Source organism: Canis aureus, chromosome 1 (genome assembly GCF_053574225.1).
Source record: "Canis aureus isolate CA01 chromosome 1, VMU_Caureus_v.1.0, whole genome shotgun sequence".
Taxonomy (NCBI): domain Eukaryota; kingdom Metazoa; phylum Chordata; class Mammalia; order Carnivora; family Canidae; genus Canis; species Canis aureus.
In genome coordinates this window covers 48,839,552-48,863,452 of record NC_135611.1, presented here as the reverse complement: position 1 = coordinate 48,863,452, position 23,901 = coordinate 48,839,552, and the positions used below count along the sequence as shown (strand labels likewise).

At 38.4% G+C, this 23,901-nt stretch overlaps 2 protein-coding genes across 7 annotated transcripts in view; one reads left to right on the top strand and one right to left on the bottom strand.

Annotated features, from left to right (window-relative positions):
• LOC144314529 (uncharacterized) overlaps positions 1-746 on the bottom strand; it is a 59,249-nt gene extending 58,503 nt beyond the window's left edge. The window contains exon 1 of one of the 6 annotated variants that reach the window (XM_077898807.1): positions 120-746. The gene's annotated coding sequence lies outside the window, so the exon portion shown is untranslated. The remainder of the gene's footprint in view (positions 1-119) is intronic. The other 5 variants (XM_077898803.1, XM_077898791.1, XM_077898780.1 and 2 more) reach the window with 5 other exon arrangements.
• RSPH3 (radial spoke head 3) lies at positions 400-20,631 on the top strand (the record flags this gene model as incomplete). The annotated part of the gene is made up of 8 exons (XM_077899584.1): positions 400-1,118; positions 5,480-5,567; positions 12,326-12,467; positions 14,141-14,286; positions 15,252-15,455; positions 17,045-17,207; positions 19,274-19,360; positions 20,142-20,631. Coding segments are annotated over 8 exons (1,857 nt in total), but the record flags the coding sequence as incomplete, so codon positions are not given.
• Between the last annotated feature and the right edge of the window lie 3,270 nt (positions 20,632-23,901).

The following is a 23,901-nucleotide window of genomic DNA, read 5'->3' as shown; positions in this document are numbered from 1 at the left end:
AGAAGTTAGCCGAACTGGAGAGAATGCGAGTGCAAGTAACCGATCATTCGGGGATACATACACTTCGCAGACACAAACTGTATTTCTTTTAAACATCGCTAATACTAAAACTAAAGCACCTGCAATTCTAGGCACAGACCAGCCTCATGATGCTTCGCTCTACAGAGTCTGGGGGCCTGACAGATCAAGGTACAGGAGCCCCGAAGGGCTCTGCAAAACACCCAACCCTTTGCGAACTCAGAGGTCTGCGGGGCGGCCCCTGTGGCTCCGCAAGCCCAAAGGTCCTCCCGGGCGCCACCACAGAGCCGTAGGCGGGGGAGGGCCGCGGGGCGCGGCGAGCCCGGCTCCAGCTCTCCGCTGGGAGACGCCAGGCGGCCCTCGCCCCGCCCTGGCACGTAACAGAGCGGCGAGCCCGGCTGCCGCGTCCGCGCCAACACTGGGGAGCAGCCCCGGGGAGCGGCGCGGCGGAGCGCGCCCCTGAACCACGGGAGCACGTGTGCCCGGGAGAATGGCGCTGACACCAGCCCCGCAAAGCCAGACTCTGCAGCGGGAACGTGGGCCGCCGCGGAGCTCGTCGAGGTCCCCGAAGCCGCCAGGCCCGACGCGCTCCCGAAACAGCCCCTAACCCGCACGCACACCTGCCGCGGAAACGCCGGCCGCCGGAAACAGGAGCCGGAAGTGCCCCGGAGGGCGGGCCTTCCCGCGAAAACCGCCGGCCGGAACTGCCGCGAGGTCCCGCCCACCGGCGGAAGTGTGGGTTGCCGGGCAACCGAAGTGGGCGCCTTCGGCGGGCTCAGGGCTCCCTGGAGCAAGCCGAGCCTAGCTCCCACCTCTTGTCCCGGCAACCTCCCGCCCCGCCCGCCGTCCTTCTTGCCGCCTCTTCTAGCGTCGCGGAATCCTTGCCCTTGGCACCACGGACACGTCTCCGGCTCCCACCGCCACGTCGCGCCCACCTGCTTGAAAGCCAGTTTCCAGCCGAAGCGGAGCGACCCGGCCCCCCGCGTGGCGTCCAGGCTCTCGGGCCGCACCTCCCCCGCCATGGGCACCTACACCTACACCAGCCGGCCCCGGGCCCTGCCCTGCCAGCGCCGCCGCTACAGGGACAGCCTGACGCAGCCGTGAGTGAGCACCTGCCCCCACCGCGGCGCCGCGGGGTGCGGGCCTGCGCTGCTGCCCGGGCCCTCCCCACCACCCTGCAGAAATAAAAGATCTTCCCTAAAGAACTGCCCCGTGGCGTGGAGGCGCGAAGCCAAGGGGGCGCGGGTGGCCTCCGGCGGATAGCTCAGTGGTAGTGAGCTGCGGGCGTGATCGATTAACGTGTACGAGAAACCCCCTGCTTTCACCACGGTTGAGTCCCTTGTCCAACTGTAAGCTCCTTACTAGAGGCATCCATGCACATCTCCTCCCTGCGCCCACGGGACTGCGAAGTGGGTTTAATAACTCCCATTATGCAAATGAAGACACAGGCTACAAAGGTGTCAGAACACGATGGCATGTCCGGGATGAGAGAGCCAAGCAAAGCTCTCTCCACATCCCGTCTTTGGCCAGGAATCAGGTTATCCTTCCATGCTGGACCCCAAATTGTAGCTTTACATTAATGAGTATGTATTTGCAAATATTCAAATATCCACATTTCACTATTCGAAGTAATGTTTATGGGCCTCTCTAAAGCTTATAGTTATTTCTATAAGACTCAAATTTTGGAACCAGCAGAACTTCCCAAGAATGCAGGCTCCATGGAAGCTGGAATCTTCGTGTCTTTTGTCCACCTGGGATTGTGCCTGGCACATAGGAAGCACTCAACGCAAATTGTTGAATTAATGATTGAACACATCAGCCAAGTAACTCTTGATGCTCCTGTCAAACATTGAGTCCAAGTTCATAATTATCTCATTATAACAAATTTTTTAAAATAAATGCCCATCACTTTAAGAAAACCAAAACGGAAAATTTTAATGTATACAGGGATTATTTATATTATAAAGGCATTAAAATCGGGATCCCTGGGTGGCGCAGCGGTTTGGCGCCTGCCTTTGGCCCAGGGCGCGATCCTGGAGACCCGTGATCAAGTCCCACATCGGGCTCCCGGTGCATGGAGCCTGCTTCTCCCTCTGCCTGTGTCTCTCTCTGCCTCTCTCTCTCTCTCTCCGTGTGACTATCATGAATAAATAAATTTAAAAAGAAAAAAATTAAAAAAAAAAGCATTAAATATCCTTTTTAATCCTTTTAAGGCCATTAAACATCTTACCTTCAAAAACACTTTCTGGTGGCTCAATGGGAAATTATCAGAGAGGGAGACAAACCATGAGAAACTCTTAACTATAGGAAATAAATTGAGGGTTGCTGGAGGGGAGGTGGGGGGGTAACGGATGCTATATGCAACTGATAAATTATTGAATTCTGCATCTGAAACTAATTATGTACTATACTTTGGCTAATTGAATCTAAATTTTTAAGAAAGAATTTAAAAACCACTTCCAGAAACACTTTCTGGTGGCTTTAAGTGGCTGCTTACAAATCATTACTATTAAATTACACCAACAAATGAAATAAAATATCAATGGTGGTTCATTAGGAATGATTTTTTTCTTTTATATATATACATAGCTGGTTGATAAGTTGCAGGACCTTGCTTATATTGAAGCCATCTATTGTAAGGTCATTGGAAGGAGTATGTGTGTATTTGACTTTTCAGTTTAAAATTATCTGTAAATTATATGTAGTGGTGATTTTCCGTTTATAAAAGTAATATATGCCTGCCAGAGCAAATGAAAAGTACAAAAAAATAAAAAAAAAGATGAAAAAGGCAAATTGTCTCCCTCCCACCTTTATTCCCAGCTGCCTTAACAATCTTCTATTATTCTTTTACACCTCCATTATTGAGCATATGTATATTTATAGAGGAAGTTTATTTCCAAAATTGAATCATACTACACATTTTAATCTGCAATTAGGTTTGCCCCCTTTTTTATAACCTCTAATTCTTTTTTTCTAATTTTTTTACATATACATACACATATATATTTAAATCTATATACTTAGACTCCTGTGGCTCATGCTTGGGTACATTCTTAATACTCAACCCCTTCCCTTGTAAATTTGCTTTTTCCCTCCTGCCCCCAAGGTAAACCATGTTAATGCCCTTGAATGAATGTCTCTGGACTTTTCTCCACACTCACATGTTTATGTACAAATCTATACATACAGGTACACACAGAGATTTTTGTCTACTTCATAGCAATGCTAACATACTATACACAATTCACAACATCTTCCTTTTCTCACTTAATTCTTTGTAGAACTCCAATTATTTTTAATAGCATGATATCCCCTGGTATGAATGTACTATGCATTATTAGATTTTTCCACTATTGATAGAAATTCAGTTTGCTTCAAGTGCTTAACCACAAAGAGGAAGGTTTCAATAAACAACTTTATGTGCTCACTTTTTTATTTCTATGAAGTAGCTTCCCGGGATGGGATTGTTAGGTATATTTTTAACATGCACAGATGGAACTTTTTTTTCCTCCATCCTCATCAGCAATATGTGTTACGGATTTTTTTTCTTTTTGGCTTTTGATACTGTGAAATCAAAACCAAATTTTTTCCTCCTTATTATGTTAATTAGCACTAGGAAGGGGCACCAGGGTGGCTCAGCATTTGAGCATCTGCGTTTGGCTCAGATCCTGATCCTGGGATCCTGGGATCGAGTCCCACGTTGGGCTCTCTACAGGGAGCCTGCTTCTCCCTCTGCCTGTGTCTCTGCCTCTCTTTGTGTCTCTCATGAATAAATAAAATCTTTAAAAAAAATAGCACTAGGAGGTTTTAATCAAGTAAGCATCCTTTAGATTTTTTTCTATTTTAAAAAATCACTGAGTACAATGTATAGAGCAGATTAAGAGAAAAATGTTGTTTCAGACAGTCAAGAGACTATTACTTTTCCTAGTCCAGTTAAAATATAGTGGTAGCAATGAACAACAGATAGATATGAAAAAGATTTGGGGAGGAGAATCAATAAGACTTGCTGGACACGGGCAGTGAGGAAGAGAGAAGGATCATAGATGACTCCCAGGCTTCTAGATTAAGCCAGCTGGTTTAATGGTACCATTTAATGAAATAGGGAGCACTAAAGAAGTAACAACAAGTTGGAGTGATAATTAGTTCAATTTTGAGATTGCTTTTTAGACATCTCAGTGAGATGTCATTGAGTATATCAATTGGATTTACATTCCTGGAGCTCAAAGAAGAGTTCTGAGCTAAAGGTAAAATAAAATTGGGAGTTTTAGGTATATGGATTATGAGTAAAGCCTTGAGAATGAATGAGTTCAATGAAGGGCAAGAGACGGCCTGGCCCTGAGGAAATCCTCTGGTACTGGAGGAGTCAGTAAAAACACGCTGAGAAAGAACAGTCAGAAGTCCTAAAAAAACAGAAGACTATGATGGCATCATGGCAGCTAGGAAAGAGAATGCTTCAGTGAAGGAGTGGCCAGCTGAGCCGAACACTGCCCAGCAGTCCAGTAAGATGGGCAGTGTTACATACCTGGTTTTTAAGTAATACAAAGACAGGCTATCCAACAGTGGTTTTAATATATGATAAAAAAAAAAAAAAAAACTTACTGGGCACCTGGGTGCCTCAATTGGTTAAACCTCTGCCTTCAGCTCAGGTCATGATCCCAGGGTCCCAGAATCCAGCCCCCACATTGGGCTCCCTGCTGGAGCCTGCTTTTCCCTCTCCCTCTGCTGCTGCTCCCCCTGCTTGTGCTCTCTTGCTCTCTCTGTCAAAGAAATAAATAAAATCTTAAAAAAAAAAAAAAGGTAACTTACTACCCCTCTCAAAGTCATTTCTGGTAGAGTACTGTTATTGGTATAGGTCACTATTTGGTTTATAGCCATACACAGATGTCATGTAAAGAACCTCAAATGAAAACATCAACTATATGGTTTTCACTATTGATATTCTGATCCCCCACAATAAAAATTCTATTAAAATGTAAAAATATCATTTTTAAAATATATCTTTGAGGTTAAAGAGCAATGAGAAATTTGACTTACTTTTTAAGCCTGATTCTGTGAATCCTTTCATTCCTTGAATACAATTACTGTCAGTACTTTTAGGCAGGCCCCTTTCCAACTGTTCATTTTCACATTTATCAAGTAGTCTAACAGATTTACAGCCCTAAATCCAGCTCTGCCACTTACTAGCCAGGTAACCTAGGGCACATTCCTTTCTGAATTTCTTTCTTCTTCTGTCAGATGGGAATCATGGTTCCCAACTTGCAGCTCATTGTGAGCAATAAATAAAATACATAGAGGGCCTGGCATACAAGCATTCCATAAATGATCATCCTTTGTCATGGACGGTGCAGAAACAAAAATCTGTTTTCTTAATATTTGTGTCTTAGTCTAAATCCAATTCAAAATGAGTTGACTGCACAGCCAACACTGTAACAATAGTTATTTAGAATTTGCTATTTTACAGAGCTGAAGAACCTATACATTATGGAAACATAATGTATGACAGAAGGGTGATCCGAGGCAATACTTATGCTGTACAGACAGGACCATTGGTAAGTATAATTTGAATATTCTAACACAGAGTTTTTCAAACTATTTGTGCTAAAGGACCAGTTTGTTTGTTTAAATTTCCAATTTGCTGCAGACTAAAACAGTTACAAAATAAAATACTGACAAATTACTAGAAAAATGAAATTAAAAAAAAAAGACATGCCAAATACAAGGCTGATGATGGTGGGTGCTGGGGCACGGGCAGTGGGGGAATAGAGAATTAGTGTTTAATGAGTACAGAGGTTCAGCTTTGCAAAATGAAGAGTCTGGAGATAGATGGTGGTAATAGTTGTACAACACTGTGAACGTGCTTAATGCCACTGAATTCTACACTTAAAAATGGCTAAGATGATAAATTTTATGTGACTTTACCACAATTTTTAAAAATAATTAAAAAATACAGAAGCCCCAATATTTTATTAGATTAACAGAGCTTTGTAAAACTGCTCTAAATGTTTGTAAACTTTTACTCTCAATTTCTATAATCAGATTTTTACAGACCAGTTCAAACAGTTCACAGACAATACTCTAAGTAGCACTGGTATAACATATTTAGGATTCTTTAAATTATTTCATACTATAATACTATTTTCATTGTTTAATCAAAAATTATTTAATCCACTAAACATATTTATTGAGTTTTAGGTCCTGTGTTGAGAACCTGGGAAACAGAGATGATTAAGATGTGACATGACATTAAGAGTGATGAATTCTTGGCACAGAAATAGAAATATAGTTCAGTTCATCTATAAATACTGTATGATATATTCATGCCTAACACCACACAGTGATATATGGAATATTAGATATTCTGAAACATGTACATCAAAGCTATCTAGAAAACTCACTGAAAATATGTATGTTTCAGCCCAAACCTGGAACTACTGCATTAGAACCTTCAAGGGTTGGATACAGGAATGTTCATCATTAGAAACTTCTCCAGGCAGCTCTGGTACAGCCAGTTCAGGGACCAACATTTGAAAACAACAGCTGAAACATGCAATAGAAATATATTTTTAAGCATCATCTTCTGGCAGTAGCAGTGAGTTCTGGCACACCTAAAACTAAAGGAAAAATGAAAATCACCATATTTTGTTTTTTTAAATTAATATTGTAACGATTTGATTTTTTTTTCTTTTTAGTTCTCTAGTCAATTATTCAACAACTTACCTAAAAACTCTTTGCTGAGACTTCCAGTTCCAGACAAGCAGGAATTTGCCAATAGCCCAAGCAAAGACTGGAAGATTCTGGAGGTGTAAAAAAGGATGTGGACTGCCTAGGGACCTCAGGATTTAAGTGACATAGTGATGAGTTCCCTAAGTCTTCTTTTTATCTCCCACATATCCCATTCAGAGCACTGGAGAAGCCTGCAACCCAGAATAACCAACAGGCACAAGCCTGCTCTCTCTATCCAAAAGACTGCAGGGATGCCTGGGTGGGTGGCTCAGAAGGTTGAGCATCTGCCTTCAGCTCAGGTCATAATCCCAAGGTCCTGAGATCGAGCCCTACATAGAGCTCCCTGTTCAGTGGGGAGTCTGTTTCTCCCTGTCCTCCTGCTCATGCTCTCTCTCACTATCTCTATCTCTCTCAAATCCATAAATAAAATCCTTAAAAAAAAAAAAAAAAGACTGCAAAAGGGTAACCTAGCAGAACAGAAACTTTTTAATGACCCCTCCTCATCCAAACCCCAGTGGAAAAACTATCCTGCCCCTCCCAGTGGAGTCAGCAAGACTGAGCCGGGGAACTGGACTTCTATTCTCAAGTGGCAGCAACAACATTGAGTCACTCACTGAGTTTTCCTAGGGTGATGGCAGCAGAGTCAGGAGGGAGCTGAATTTTTTATTGTATCTAGCAGCAACAAAGAGAAACAGGTGGGATAAGGCAGTGCTAGCCAGAGTTCCACTCTTCTATACCCAACACTGGTATCAGTAGATCACAGCAAGGAGCTGAAATACTATCCCCACTAGGCACCAATAAGGTGTTACCAGTTGATCCTCTGCTTTCACATGGGGCCTAGCAGGATGCTGAACTTCCATTTCCACCCATACCTGCATGCTAAAACAAAAAGGGGTGACTCCTGCTAAAAAGATTAAATAAGATCCAGAGTTTCACATCATAATACCCCAAATTTCCAGGATACAACAAAAAAAATCACTCATCATTCCAAGAATCAAGGCAGTCACAATTTCAATGAGAAAAATCAATCAAGAGATGACCACACCAAGATGACTCAGATGTAGGAATTACCTGACAAGGATTTTAAAGCAGTAATCATAAAAAAATGTTTCAATCAAAAGTGAATAGTTATGAACATTCTAAAATGGAAAAACAATATTAGCAAAGAAATAGAAGATATACAAACGAATCAAATGGAAAATATAGAACCAAAATATACAATAACCAAAATTAAAAAGTCACAGGACAGACTCATCAAAAGTGACATAGGGAACAATCAGTGAATTCAAACTTAAATGAATGGAAATTACCCAGTTGGAACAACAGAAAATAGACCACACACACAAGCCTCATAGCTAAGGAGCAATAACAAAATATCTAACATTCATGTTATCTAAGTCTCTGGAGAAAAGGCATAGGACCGAAAAAATATTGGAAGAAATAGTGCTCGAAAATTCCATAAATTAGGCAAAAGGTAAAAACCTACAGATTTGAAAAGTCAATTGAACCCCAAGCAGGAAAAATCTAAAGAAATTCACACAAAGACACATCAAGATCAAACTTCAAAACTAAAATCAAGGGGCACCTGAATGGCTCAACTGGTGTCTGCCATTGGCTCAGATCATGATCCCAGGGTCCTGGGATATAGCCCCAAGTCGGGCTCCCTGCTCAGTAGGGAGTCTGCTTCTCCCTCTCCCTCAGCTGCTCCCCCTTCCCCCCGCTTTTGCGTTCTCTCTCTCTCTCTCTCTCTCTCTGTCTTTCTCATTCTCTCTGTGAAATAAAAAATCTTAAAAAAAAATGAAACTAAGATAAAAAAAATCTTGAAAGCAGCCAAAGACACGACACATTACCGGGAGAGGAACAATCATTTGAATAACAGTGGGTTCCTCAATGGAACAATGGAGGCCAGAAAAAAGTGGCACAGTATTTTTCAAGTCCTGAAAGAAAAGGACTATCAAGCCCTAATTCTAATCCAGTAAACATATTGTTCATGAATAAAGGGGAAATCAAGTCATTCTCAGATGAAGGAATTGTGTTTGATGGTTGAAGTAAAATTATATCATCACCTGATGTAGTGCTTAATGTATGTATATTAATATACATTAATATTTAAGATGATTATATTTTTAAGGAAAATGAGAGTATCTAAATGGAAGTAAAATTTCTGCCTTTCACATGAAGTGGTAAAATGTTGATATTAAATGTTAACTGTGATCCAGGTACATAGTATACTGTAAACCTTTTTATATTTTTAAACCTATGCAAAGAGATATAGTCAAGGTATTACAGATAAATCAAAAATGAATTCTAAAAAATGTTACAACTAATTCACAGAAGGAAAGAAAAAAAAATGAAAAACAAAGCAAAAGTAAATTGGCAGACAGCCCTAACATAACAATAGTTGCTTTAAAAGTAAATGGTCTAAAATAAGCCAGTTAGAAGACAGATAAGCAGAGTAGATAAAAAACATAACCCAACTGTATTCTGTCTACAAGAAATTCATTTCAATTACAGTGATGTAGGCAGGGCAAAAGTAAAAGGATGGGAAAAAATATACAAACTTTTAAGAAGTAGTTGTAGATATATAAATAACAGTTAAAGTAGACCCAAGGAAAACAGTATTATCAGGGACAAAGAAGGACATTACATAACGGTAAAAAGGTCACAATATACCAAGAAGATATGGCAGTCTTTAGTGTATATGCACCAAACAACAGAGTTCAAAATACATGAAGCTAAAACTGAAAGGAGAAATAGACAAGTCCACAATTTTAGTTGGGAACTTCAACATCCTTCTCTTAGAAAATCAGCAAGGGTATAGAAGAACTACACAATACCATCAACCAATAGGTTGTAATTAATATCTATACAACACTTCACCTGACAACAGAATACATAAATCTTTTAAAAAGAGAGATTTATTTATTTATTTTAGAGAGCGTGAGTAGGGGTGGGGGTACAGAGGGAGAGACAACCTCAAGCAGACTCCCCACTGAGTGCAGAGCCCAGTGTAGGGTTTCATTTCATGACTCTGAGATCACAACCTGAGCCAAAACCAAAGTCAGATGCTTAACTGACTGCACCACCCCAGGCACCCCAGAATACATACGGTTTTGAAGCACCTATGGAGTATTGACCAAGAGAAAAAAATCCTGGGTTACAAAACATCTCAATATATTTAAGATATTTGAAATTATACAGAGTATGGCTCTCTGACCATAATGGAATAATGTCTCTCAAAATTTCAAATAGAAATCAATAATAGATGATAACTGGAAAATCTTCAAACACTTGAATATTAAGCAGCATGCTTCCAAATAATCCAGAGAGGAAGTATTAAAGGGAATTTTGAAAGACTACCTAGGACTGAATGAAGATACAACGAATCAAAATTTGTGTTTCATGCCAAAACAGTGCTGAGATGGAATAAAAGACCTCAAATCAATCATCTAAGCTCCTACCTCAATGAACAGGGAAAAGATGAGAAAAATAAACCCAAAGCAAGCAGAAGGAAGAAAATAATAAAGATAAAAGCAGAAATCACTTACATTGAAAACAAAAAGAGGGGCACCTGGGTGTCTCAATCAGCTCAGTGTTGGATTCTTGATTTCAGCTCACATCATGATCTCAGGGTTATGAGATCAAGCCTAGCAACTGGCTCCATGATTAAGATTCTCTCCCCCTCCTCCCACTGCTCCTCCTCCCTATCCCCACTTGCTCTCTTTCTCTCCCTACCTCTCTCAAAAAATAAAAATAAAAATAAAAAAATAGGGGCACCTGAATGGCTCAGTTGGTTAAGTGTCAGACTCTTAGTTTTGGCTCAGGTCATGATCTCATGGGTCCTGAGACTTGAGCCTTGCTTCAGCCTGCACACTTAGTGGGGAGTCTGGTTGAAGATTCTCTCCCCTTGCCCCCTCCCACCCCACACATGCACACTCTCTCTCAAATAAATATTTTTTAAAGATGTATACAAAAACAATAGAGAAAATCAATGAAACCAAAAGCTGGTTCTCAGAATAAATAAATAAAATTGATAAACCTCTAGCAAGACTATCAAAAAAAAAAAAGAGAGAGAGAAAGAAGACACAAATAGCAAATACTAGAATGACTGTCAAGGGATATAACCATAAATCCTGCCACCATGAAAGTTTAAAGGCCATTTTTTTTATCTTTGAAAAGATCAATAAAATTGATAAACCTCTACCAAGACTAACAAAGAAAGTAAAAGAGAAGAAATAAATAAGCAAATGCCAGGGATTATGCATCTATTAAAAGAATAAAAGGATCATAATGGAACACTACAAACATACATATAAATTCAACAAACTAAATGAAATGGACTAATTCTTTAAACTATAAACTACCAAAATTCACCTAACATGAAAAAGATATTCTGAATTATCCTATAATACTAAAGAAATTGGATTTCTAATTTAAAATAAATATCCAGGCCAGATAGTTTCACTGGAAAATTCTACCATTTTTTAAAAATTCTCATTGATTTTATACAATTTACACAATTTTACAAAATCCCTTCCAGAAAACAAAAGAGGAACACTTCAGGTAATCAGTATTAACCTGATATCCAAACCAGACAAAGATACTAAAAACTATAGACCAATAGCTATCATGAATGTAGATGCAAAAATCCTCAATAAAATATTAGCAAATAGAATCCAGCACAGATTCCACACTCAGTGGGAAGTCTGCTTAAGAATCTCTCTCCCTCTACCCCTCCACACTCCACTCATGTGCTTCTCTCTCTCAAAAAAATAAATAAAATAAATGTATGATATCACAACTTCAGAAAAACTGTATACATTTAAATGACAATAGCCATTGTATTAGGGAAATGGGATTAAAGTAAGATTTAATGTTATTACATTGTCATTTCAATCAAAATGTTTTTACAATTCTAATTTTAAATATTAAATTTTTTTCATGCAAAATACTTTCATATTTCCCCTCTTTTCATATTTACCTTGAGATAAGACAGGTTAGCTGCAGAGAGTGACCACAGGATGAAATAATGATATGACATTAAGGACATCCAAACTTTGCAGAACTACTATAAATAATTATATTTTTAGTCCTTAATCAGCTATTGTTTTGTGCACTGGGACAGGTCTTTGTTTGGACTGACAATATTTTTTGTGAGCTAATATATTTTTTCAGGAATTTTGTTTAAATGAAATTCAAATTTTTAAAAAATCCTAGTGCTTTTCAATTCATTAAACAACACATTAATATGTAATGTAACTGAGTAATTACATAGTATACTAGGTTAGTAGGCATCCAAGGAATTCATGGTAAAAATGCTTGACTGAGAAAAAACAATTTATTAGGATTCTGCAGCTGTTTATTCCAGCTAATAGTCATACTTTCAAGTTATGTATGTGCTTCATCAGATAAATTTATAATTACCTGACAAAGTTCAAATAGAATTTTAATCATGAAATCACTGATAATCAGGAAGCATTTTATGACAGATGCCTTTATGCTATCGAAGAATCACTTCTGGAATGGCAGCTCCAAAAGTTTTGAAAATATTTTCTAAATTTTAGAAGCCTTTTCTCTCACTCAGCCTGGGCAGCCTGATCCTATAGAGATTCAGAGACAGCAGCAGGCTAAGAGGAGGGCTCTTGCAAGAAAACGAGCCCAAGAACAGCTCAGACCACGAACCCCCGAACCTGTGGAAGGCAGAAAGCATGTGGATGTGCAAACAGGTAATGTGACCATGCCACTGGCATCATGGCTCCTGGGTTTGCTCAGTTTTCTAAGTCTGTTCATTTTTCATTTGGCTTTTTTATTACTTATGTATCTGTTATGCCATGAATTTTATGGGGCAGCCCAGGTGGCTCAGCGGTTTAGCACCACCTTCGGCCCAGGGTGTGATCCTGGAGACCTGGGATTGAGTCCCAAGTCAGGCTCCCTGCATGGAGCCTGCTTCTCCCTCTGCCTGTGTCTCTGCCTCTCTCCTTCTCTCTCTCTCTCTCTCTCTAATTATTTATAAATAAATAAATAAATAAATAAATAAATAAATAAATAAATTTTTGTTGTTATTTATTTACTTATTTATTTAAATGATTGGACACATTAATTCTCTCTTAGCCCTTTTCACATACTTTTTTCTCAAATTGGGATTATTTCTCACTTTTTCTTTTATACACCAACATCAATCACTGCTGGACCTAGAGTAGAAGAGAGCAAGTTCTCTTTTGGCATTTTATTTCTCTTTTAAGAGGCATGAACTCATCCAGATCTGAGTCCTCTACCTCTTTCCCCAGAGCCTCTTTTCTTCTTCTTTTTATTCTTCTTCCACTGCACATACTCCCAAGGCCCCACAGACTTTCCTACTTATCTGGCTGTTCTCAGCTAGGGAGGCTTTCCTGGACCTACAGGGTCTACCTGTGTTGTCCGAATCTTGATAATCAGATAACACTTAGTGTTTTCCTTAGGCTGATGTAACTATTCAGGAATCACCTTGCACTTTGCCAAGATGGTGAGTGGCTGCAACAGTTATTTCTGGGTGGTTAGGGCAAAAGGAAGCGAACCATTCCATGCCTTTCCCACCCACCCCTACCTTGAGGCCATGTCTAGAATGCATCTGTCTGTAATTAGCCAATGTAGCCATAATTCTGCAAGAGCTAAATTTTACTGTTTCTTTATACCATCAGAATAGTAAGTGATAAAGTAACAGCCACCTTGTATTGAGTTTTCCTATATCTCAGAGACTATTCTAGTCCTCTACCTGGGTATCTCCTTTATTATTAAAGACCCTTGTGACAGATAATTATGATCCCTTTTACAGATAAAGAAACTAAGGCTCTAAGAAGATGTAACTTGACTAGGTCCTATGTTCAACATCTGACTCCAGTTCTGATGTTCTTTGCATGATACCACACTGCCCTTGCCTCACATAAATTATTCCTAAGGTGAAATTTGTCGTCATGTATCTGTTTATAATCTATAGCCTAGATATAATCAAGTAGCACAGTGATATGATGCCTAATTTTTTAAACATCCAGAAATTTTCAAATCTTTATACATTCACTATCTTAGGAGTCAGTTATATAGATGGATTATTAACTTTCCATCCCCAATTATACTTTGCATCTTACACACATCTAGGCTTCATATTCTTCTTTAGTTCCATGTTCAAGTACAAAGCTCAGTGCTTTCTCAACCTTCCTTCAATGTCCTAGTCCGACTGACTCTAGTCTTCCAAATACATAAAAATGCTTAGTACAACAGGTACTAAGAATGAATTTAATCCCACACTTCAGCACTTCCTTTTCTGATCCATTTAGTTTTGTTTTGAAGGAGCTAAAGTTTCAATGCACATATATGCCTGAAATAGACCAGAATTTCAAACTCAATGTATATGGTATTCTCTTAGAAATATACCTTGAAGAAATTGCTGACCGCATAATAGAAGTTGATATGGAATGCCAAACAGATGCATTTTTGGATAGACCACCAACACCACTCTTTATTCCTGCCAAAACTGGCAAAGATGTGGCCACCCAAATACTAGAAGGAGAGGTATAGTACATTATTTGGACTTCCTTCTATCTTCTTTATAAATAGGTAAAGTTAGGTTTAGCTAAAAGCTTACAAACCATTTCATAATCAGAAAGATTCTACTTACTGGATTTCTTTCCAAATATACCTATAATAGTTTTATACTGAAATACCATGTTCTGATTTCCCCTTTGCTGATCAGAGATAAAAATCATTAGAAATATTTTTAGAATATCTGTACTTTGATTTTTTTTATTGATATATTGATTAATATATCAATACAAGGTAAATTTGTATCAAATAAAGAAAAATAGTATCTCTGGTAGAAATTCCACTATTAGTTGCTTTTAAATTATATAGTTTTCATGTAGATAATTTCTCTGTATTAGAAAAAAAATCCTAAAATAACTACATTTTTCATGTCAATATAGAATGCATAAATAGGCCAGTCTATGAAACTGAAGAGAAGGCAATGCTTATGTGCATAATGATGTAATTGAGATTTAAGACTTATCTGAAGGAACTTGAAAGAACTGCTATTGAAATTGGGAAATAAAATAAGTCTTCACAGACTACATAGAAGGGTATATTTGCCTCCAAATCCTAAAGAGAAATCACCAAAATTCCCATTATTCATTCTTATTCCTTATTCTTCAAACTGTTAGCAAAAACAACCAGTAAAAAAGGCAAAAAAATAAGAAATATAAGAATATTTCCTTTGGGTTTCAGAGTTTGATCTTAAAATTGAGTATCAGGTTCATTTTGATGACTACATAGGTCTTTTTATAATTTTGACTGCTATTCTGTGTGCCCTGCAGGGCTATTTTGAGTTTTGGAAACTATAAGTAAAGCACCATCATGGTGTCTAGCACACAGAAGTTCCTCAATAAATAGTACCCTGTCATTACTGCTTTTCTGGATATTTTTTCTTTGAGCTTTTGGTTCATGATTAAAACTTTACATTTGCTTTGTTTTGTGTGCTTAAGCTCTTTGACTTTGATCTGGAAGTAAAACCAATGTTAGAAGTTCTGGTGGGGAAGACCATTGAGCAGTCTCTTCTGGAAGTAATGGAAGAAGAAGAGTTGGCTAACCTGAGGGCCACTCAGTATGCATATGAAGAGTTACGCAATGTTGAACTAGCTGAAGTTCAGCGACTTGAAGAGCAAGAGAGACGACACAGAGAAGAAAAAGTATAGAATTTGAGTTTTCTTTCTTAGTCTTTGACTATTTTTAACAGATTATTTTCTGAATTACATGTGGTATGTCATAGAGCTAATCTTTGCAGATACATTAGAAACAAGCTTATAGCTCAGTTATCTCCTCTTCTGTAGATCACAGATCTTTCATGCACAGAATCACATTCTTTAAATACCAGCTTACATAAATGAACCTAAATAGAGTTTCCAAAAGTTTCTAAATGTAATAAATTACATATGTCCCAACTGAAAGACATTCTTCAATACCAAGATTTCTAGTGAAGGAAATCTATTGGTTTGCCATAAATTGGTGGAAAAAAAAAAAAAAAAAAAACAGTGTAAGGGAAAAGGGGAGGAGTATATTGGGAATAGGTGGCATGAGAAAGCAAAGGATCTGGATAGAATTCTGAATTCTGGATCTTTTTCTCAGTGGCCAGGCCCCTCTCTATACCCTAGGGATCCTCCAGAACTTCATTATAGAATATAATCTTATATTCCAGGTTTTTAGAACTTTTAATAAGAAAAGTTTTAGAATCTAGTTTTTAAAATATGCCAGTAACCTTCAGTTAGGAAATACGAGGCTCAGTAATCTCTAAAGGTTTTTTAAAGGTCTTTCTGGGTCTGGAAATAATTGTTGCCCTATATTGGACACCGAATGGATAAATTATGTAGGAGTGCCTAAATATGTAAAAGAGTTCAAATAATGTCCCACAGAGTCTAACTTACTAGACTCGAGCACAGAATAGGTTAGTTGTTGGGATGTTCTACTCAATACCTAATGAAATTTTCAATTTTTCTCCAAAATGAATAATTAATTGTGTAAAGGATATAGGGTATAGGGCTTATGGTAGAGATAATGTAAATGCAAGACTATTTGTTTACAAATGTGAAAAGTGGCAAAATTAGCTTTGTTGAAAAAATCAGGGAAATCTTTATCAAAGCAAACTTGTTTATTTACTATTAGGAAATATACTATGAAAATAATGAATGCAAATCATCTAAATTTATATTTGCTTAAACTCTGAAAACAGACTTCATATGAAACTATATTAATGCTCCCACTTCCACATGGGAGAAGAGAAGATGGTTCATTAGCTTTATAGATGCACTGTGGTCTACAAGAAGCAACAACAACAAAAGAGAGGTTTTTAAGTTTCAGAGCTCAAGGAATTCAAAGAAGCATTACAAATGAAACAACTCACCCAAGTTCTTTAACTGAAGATGTCTGAGCAACTGTAATTTTCATATTAATTATAATTTATGATAATACTAATTACAAATACACATAAGTGTTATTATTCTTTGCTATTACCCATACAAATATATACATCTTGAAATTATTTTACTTAAAAATGGACCAGAAGATGAATCTTACCTAAGCTCCACCTCTTTTTTTGAATTCGATACCCAGGAGCTGCTGAAATTCATTAAAATCCTGATAAAGAATATGAACCATTAATAGATTCCTTGCTGTCCATTTTTTGATACAAATATGTGTCCAGAGTCTCCCACTCACTAGATTCAGAGTTTGGGGAGGACTTCACAGCTATGTAACCGTATGCGGTGGTGTTTTCTGTGTGCAGGAGCGTCGGAAGCAACAGCAGTGGGAGGTGGTGTACAAGCACAACGAGACCTCGCAGAAGGTTGCGGCTCGGGTGTTCGCACAGCGTTACCTGGCGGACCTCCTCCCGTCCGTGTTTGGCAGTCTCAGGGACGGTGGCTACTTCTTTGATCCCATCGAACGAGGTTCGTGGAGGTGTTGTTAGATCCCTGTGTACAATAAGCATCCTCTGAATTCTTCCAAGTAATCCCATGCCCATTTTTATTCTGAGTTGGAAACTATCCTTAAATGTTTAAAGTCAATTAAGTTGTTTTAAGTAAGAACTATTACTAATGAGAGGTAGGCATACTGTAAAGATCTTGATTTTGGATGTCAGTTTGTCTTTACTATTGGACGGATAGTAGGAAGAAATATAGACTTGATGTCAAAAATTTGAATTTGGGTCCCAGTTTCATCATCAACCAGCCATATCACCTTCAATTTCCTCAGGCTGAAATGAGGATTATTTAGGAGCTAAATGTCGTAATACGTATGGAACATGATATGTATAAGATGTGCGTAAGTGGTTGTTAATTTTTTTCTCAGCTGACTTCCTTTTCCACTCAAAAACCCTTTGGGGGCAGCAATGAAAGTCATGTATTCATTTAATTAGGTGTTCCCACTGTCTCAGGCACTGTATTAGGTGTGGAGATAAAAATAAGGAGACCTGGTCTCTGCCTTTAGAGAACTCATACCGGTCAGCCCTATCAGAGCACCTGCCCAGAACCCCCCTCAGCTAGTCCCACCATATGAAGGGTAAGTCTTGCTGTTCCTCACCCTCCTTCCTCAAGTTCAAAAGCACTTAAATACACATTGCTTTTGTATACAGGTCCTATTTCAAATGGCTAATAGTATTATGGGGCAGAGTTTAGGGATGTTAATTTTCCCTGACTACATATTCAGTTCAGTACACATACATAGAGGTCAGATTACACACAAATATTATTAGTTCACATTTATATTGTACTTTACCATTTATGTAGTATTTTCCATGCATGATAGCATTTGATCCTCCCAGTAACCCTTGGGAGTAGATAGGGAAGATTAATTCCCATTTTGCAGAAGTAGAAACTGAAACTCAGAAAAGTAAAATGCCTTCTCCCAAACAGCCAGGGAAGCCATTAGGCCTCAGACCCTGAGCCCAGATCCAGTATTCTTTCTGTGTTGCCCTGCCACCCCACCGGGGTCTAGCTAGACCTCTGTTGTTAGACACAGAGGCTGTTGTTAGACACAGAGGCTGTTTTCTTCTCGCATGAAATGCTGAAAAAGTCAACTACAGATCATTTAGAAGCTTGGAAATGAGATTCATGCCTCAGAAGAAATTATTTCTAGTCGTGAGTATAATATTCTATTACACTCTCTACTGACACTCCACTGAAAAGTAACAGATGCCACCCCCCCCAAAAAAAAAGCTGTTTTGAAACATTAAAATGTATATTATAATGGACCATAATTTTTAAACGCTCCTGTAATGGAGTAGATTTCCATTTCAGTTTGAACAAACTTACCACTAATGGGAGCACCTAGTTTTTGACTCATTTCTAGCCTTCTCAGATACTCTGACCCTTGTCCCTGACACTTGGTCAGCTTATCCTAGGCCCTGGGCTTCAGTTGGGGGGCATTTCTTCTATCAGCCTGGTTCAATTCCAGATTTGGATTGGAGTCCTGCTCCCAGACCCACATCTTCCTCCCCACTCCCCAGCCTACCTACCTACCTACCTTCTTCACACACCTCAGATTGTGTAGTTGGCGCCAAAGGCCTGGACTTCAAGGAAAACCTCATAGTTTGGAAAATACTATTTCTATTGCAATAGAAAGAAAGTGAACCAGAATATACCTAGAGAATGTAGCAAAAGTAATGCTATATAAGTCTATGTGACATTTTGTATTAAGAAAACAGTGTTGGGACGCCTGGGTGGCTCAGTGGTTGAGCATCTGCCTTTGGCTCAGGGTATGATCCTGGCGTCCCGGAATCAATTCCTGCATCAGGTTCCCTGCATGGAGCCTGCTTCCCCCTCTTCCTACATCTCTGCCTCTCTCTGTGTGTCTCTTGTGAATAAATAAATAAAACCTTAAAAAAAAAAAGAGAGAGAGAGAAAACAGTGTTGAGGAATCTTCAACATTTAGGGAGAAAGCACAGATTCTTCCTATCTATAATGATCCATAAAAATCATTATAATGATTATAATGAAATTAACTTTTTTTATTACAGATATTGAGATAGGATTCCTTCCATGGCTAATGAATGAAGTTGACAAAACCATGGAATACAATATGGTGGGAAGAACAGTGCTTGACAGTAAGCTCTTTTATTCTAATTAAAAGTCACTTCTGGGGGTCCCTGGGTGGCTCATTTGGTTAAGCATCTGACTCTTGATTTCGGCTCTGATCATGAGATTGAGCCCATGTCGGCCTCCATGCTGGGTGTAGAGCCTGCTTAATATTCTCTCTCTCTCCCTCTCCCTCTGCCTACCCCTGTACTTGTGCTCACAAGTGTGCTTGCTCTCTGTCTGTCTCATTCTCACTCCCTCTCTCTCAAAAAGAAAAAGAAGAAAAATCACTTCTAGAGTTCCTGGCTGGCTCAGTCAGTAGAGCATTGGACTCTTGATCTTGGGGTTGTAAGTTCAAGCTCCACACTGCATGTAGAGCTACTTAAAAAAATAAAATCCTTTTTTTAAAATAAATTCTTTAAAAAAAGCCATTTCTGAAATTTTTCAGCAGGAAGAATAAATAGAAGAAAGATGTTAAGTTTTACAGTTTCATTTTTAAAATTTCTTTGTCAATTATATTAACAAAGGCACAAATTTTTACCCTCAAGAATACTTTTGATTCTTATATAATTTGCTCAGAATTAATACCTTTTGTTATTACTTTATAAATAATATTCTGTTAAAACAGGCATTGACTATAATACATACTAAATGCATTAAGTGGCAGAGAAGTTAAATGTGCTGACTTTGCATAAAAATGATACAGGGAAGGGCTGAGGCCTAGGGAGTGCTTTATATGCATATGTAAGTCAGCATTATAACTAGTCAAATATGAACAATCACAGTGATTTTGCACGTCTAATTTTTCAGTGTTGATTCGTGAGGTGGTCGAGAAGAGACTGGCTATGTATGAGCATAAGGAGGACCAGCCTCCATTTGTGCAGTCTGAGGATGGGTTCAGTGGCCCCAGAGCAATGAGAGAATCCCTGATGGGTGATGAATTCCATGAACAAAGTGCATCACAGTCACAGAGGGTACTTCAGGCCAGAGACTCCCTGCAAAAAACACCAAGCAACAGAAGGTATATGGAGAATGTGTCATCCCAAGAAAGGAAGCTTACGGAAGAAGAAGATGATGAACAAACAGAAAGGAATATCTCAGGGAGAGAACTATTATAACTAAGGGGAACTCTCGAGCCACGACCACTCAGCGGCCAGGCAGCAGTGCCAGCAATCAGGTAACGATGTGTAGGTCCCCTCAGCCTATGGAAATTATGTTGTATTTACCCAACATGTTTTTTTGTCTAATGGACTGGGCAAATCAAATATGTTGAAATAATAAAACTAATTAAAAATGAAAATTCATTTATTTAATGGCAGAATATCTAGAAGCTATGTTGTACGTGTCTAATGACAAGCTGTCCCTTACCACGAATATAATTAACCAATGTATTTTCCCTTAAATTTTGTGGGTTAGGGTTTTTTTTTTTTTTTTTTTGTATCATATTTAATGTTAGGTATCGGTTTGCAGTCAGCCACTGAGCCTTTCTGCTCTGTAGGAAAACTATTTCACCTACTCCATGAAAGAACACCTTCCATCTTCAATATTTAAATAAGGCTCCAGAGATTCTGTGACTTGGTCATATGCTCTTGTCTGTTTTTTCACATTCCTGATATTATCACATTCCAGACAATACCAATAAAGCCAAAGTCCCTTCCCGCCCTTCTGCAGTTCCACTCCCATCCTCACTGTTATCATTATTATAATTAGGTATGTACCTTCTCAGCCTTTTTCAAGATATTCATACACATATATTTGAACATCGGAAGATAATACAGGTTCGTTTCTCTTTATGAAAATATAAATGTCTAGTTTGCATTTTTCACCTAACTGTATCTTAGACCTTAAGTGTTAGTACCTGTAAATCTCTCTTTAAAATACAGTAAAGCTATTATAGATTATGACTGTTATAGGGAGTTCACCTTTGACTTTTTAATCTGAACTTGTCTGAAGAGTTTACCGCACTATTGAAAATCACAGGTATTTTATCTCTAAAGTCCCATTAATCTTAAGCAATCATTGAAGTTCTCTGAAGCTTTAGGTATATATGGCTTATTTTTCTCAGCATATGTGTAGATTTATAAGCTTTCTGATTTGAAATAACTTGCAGTTATTAACACATTTATCTTAATTTCAAGTGAGGTACCAAAAATGTATCCACACTTGAAAAATGGAAAAAGAACATCTTCCTCCATTTGTAAAAAGAAACGCACTGTGTGTCTATATAGCCTTATATGGTTCTCAAACCATTTTTCCACATATTATACCAGTTTATTATTTTAACCTCCTGGCAACACATCTGAGGTATGCATGACAATATTTTATTTTTGTGTCCAACCAATGTTGTTAGGTCAGCCGGCAAATATTAGCTGCATGCTTGCAGTGTGTTGGGCACTGTTGCAGGAAGCCAGCCTAACAGATGAGCTAAATGAGGTAGGGGTCTACACAAGGAAACAGCAGCTCAAGGATTTTAAGTGATTTACTATAAGTCAAGAATCTAGTTAAGTAATGATATGGAAGCTGACCCAAATCTTCTTCCTTCTAATCTACTGTACTTTCTTGTAAACAACCTTGAGCCCTTGTGAGGTACAAAGAATAACTTTAAATAAATTATTGCATTAGTAGCACTTTAAAAATTGGAATCCCACCTGTTACTATTGCTAGGTTATTCCATGTTGTTAAAGTCTTTATGAGCAACCTGAAATATATAAGATTTTAATTTTGGCAGGAAGAGCAAGACATTTTTTTAATTGAGGTCACTGTGAATCATTATTGTTATTGATTTTAAAATACCTACAATTTGAAGAATGCTTTCAAAATGGATTAGAGGTTGATTATCTTCTACAATTCTAATCCTCTTCTACAGTACCCTAACCCATTAAACACTTTGCAGATGTTCCACTAAACATCCAGACCTGTGGTCTATAATTCCATGAATTAATTCAATTTAGTAATACGTGAAAATCTGTAGACTCCACACTGAAATTGGTTAAGCTTAACTGCCATCCTATTCAATGCTAGAGAGAAATAAAAATGATTAAAAGATTAGGTCTGGGGCGCCTGGGTGGCACAGTCAGTTAAGCATCCGAGTCATGGTTTTGGCTGAGGTCACAATCTCAGGGTCTTGCCCCAAGTCCTTCTCAAGCCCCAAGTCCTTCCCACTCCCCACTCAGCAAGGAATCTGCTTCAGATTCTCTTCCTCCCACAGCCTCTCTCCCACTTATGTTCTCTCTCTCTCTCTCTCTCTCTCTTTCTCAAATAAATAAATCTTTTTTTAAAAAAAAATAGAGATTAGGTCACTGTCCCTGTGAGAAAACGTAGAGAAACAGGTTATATATTATCTGGAGAAAAAATATTGAATGGAAACTTCAAACTGGCTTTGACATTTGCTAATACTGTTCCTGTAAGTTCTATTCCTTTCCATTGCTTCTACTAACACTAGGCTAACAGAAGCTAAATAGTAATAAAATGCATGTTATATAATAAATGTATAGAGACTGTCATCCCTCGTAGTGATGAATTCCCATATCACTAAAATAGGTCAGGGAGGTCAAAGTAATTTTCTCCATCATCACTTCCAAGCCATTCTGACTTCTGTTGAGCTGAGGGATATTGGCACAACCTGGAAAGTCACTCAGAACAGCTCAGGGGGTGCCTGGAAGCATGGACACCTGGGCTTGCTTTCTCACCTGCAAGGATATAGTTTTCACCCCACACAGAGAGGCTTGCCTTTGTAATTAAGAAAAAGAACTGCCTTATCAGTCCTGTTTTATTTTTGAAATATGGGAGGGTGGAAGACCTACAGAAAGAAAAGGTATTTGGAGATTATAATTCCTTTGAAAGTTATAATGGGGATGAGACAAGTGGCATTTTCATATCATATCAAAATGTAATGGTACCATAACCATCAAAATGTTAACAATACCCACTTCTTCTTTTCCAGAAGACTGTCATTTTCTTTTCTTTTCTTTTTAAGATTTTATTTATTTATTCATGAGAGACAGAAAGAAGCAGAGACACAGGCAGAGGGAGAAGCAGGTTCCCTGTGGGGAGCCCAATGCAGGACTCATCCCAGGACCCCGGGGATCACGACCTGAACCAAAGGCAGACGCTTAATTACTGAGTCACTCGGTGCCCCAAGAGTGTCATTTTCTTATCATGTTGTTAAAGCATATCAACCACAACAGCTATATTTATTTTTATCTGTAAGCTTAATACTCTTATGCTTCACTTACTATGAAAAATTTGGCACATTCTGCTTTTCTATTTTGTGTATAGGTGAGTTACAGAAAGTTTATATATATATTCTATAGTTCAATAGCCATAGCCATTTATCTCAATTTATTTAGCATAAAGACATTCTGGAGAGGCCCAAATGGGTTTAATTTCCCCACAGACCAATTAGCACATATTGTTTCTCAGCATTAGTTCCCAAATATAACCAGAACCAACCTCCTGGCCTGTCAAATATGTTATAAATCAGTTGTCACTATAGTGAAAAATACTGTTAATGATATTAGATTGGTACCTGTAATTCTCTCTTTGAATTGGAGGATATTTACCTTTGTGG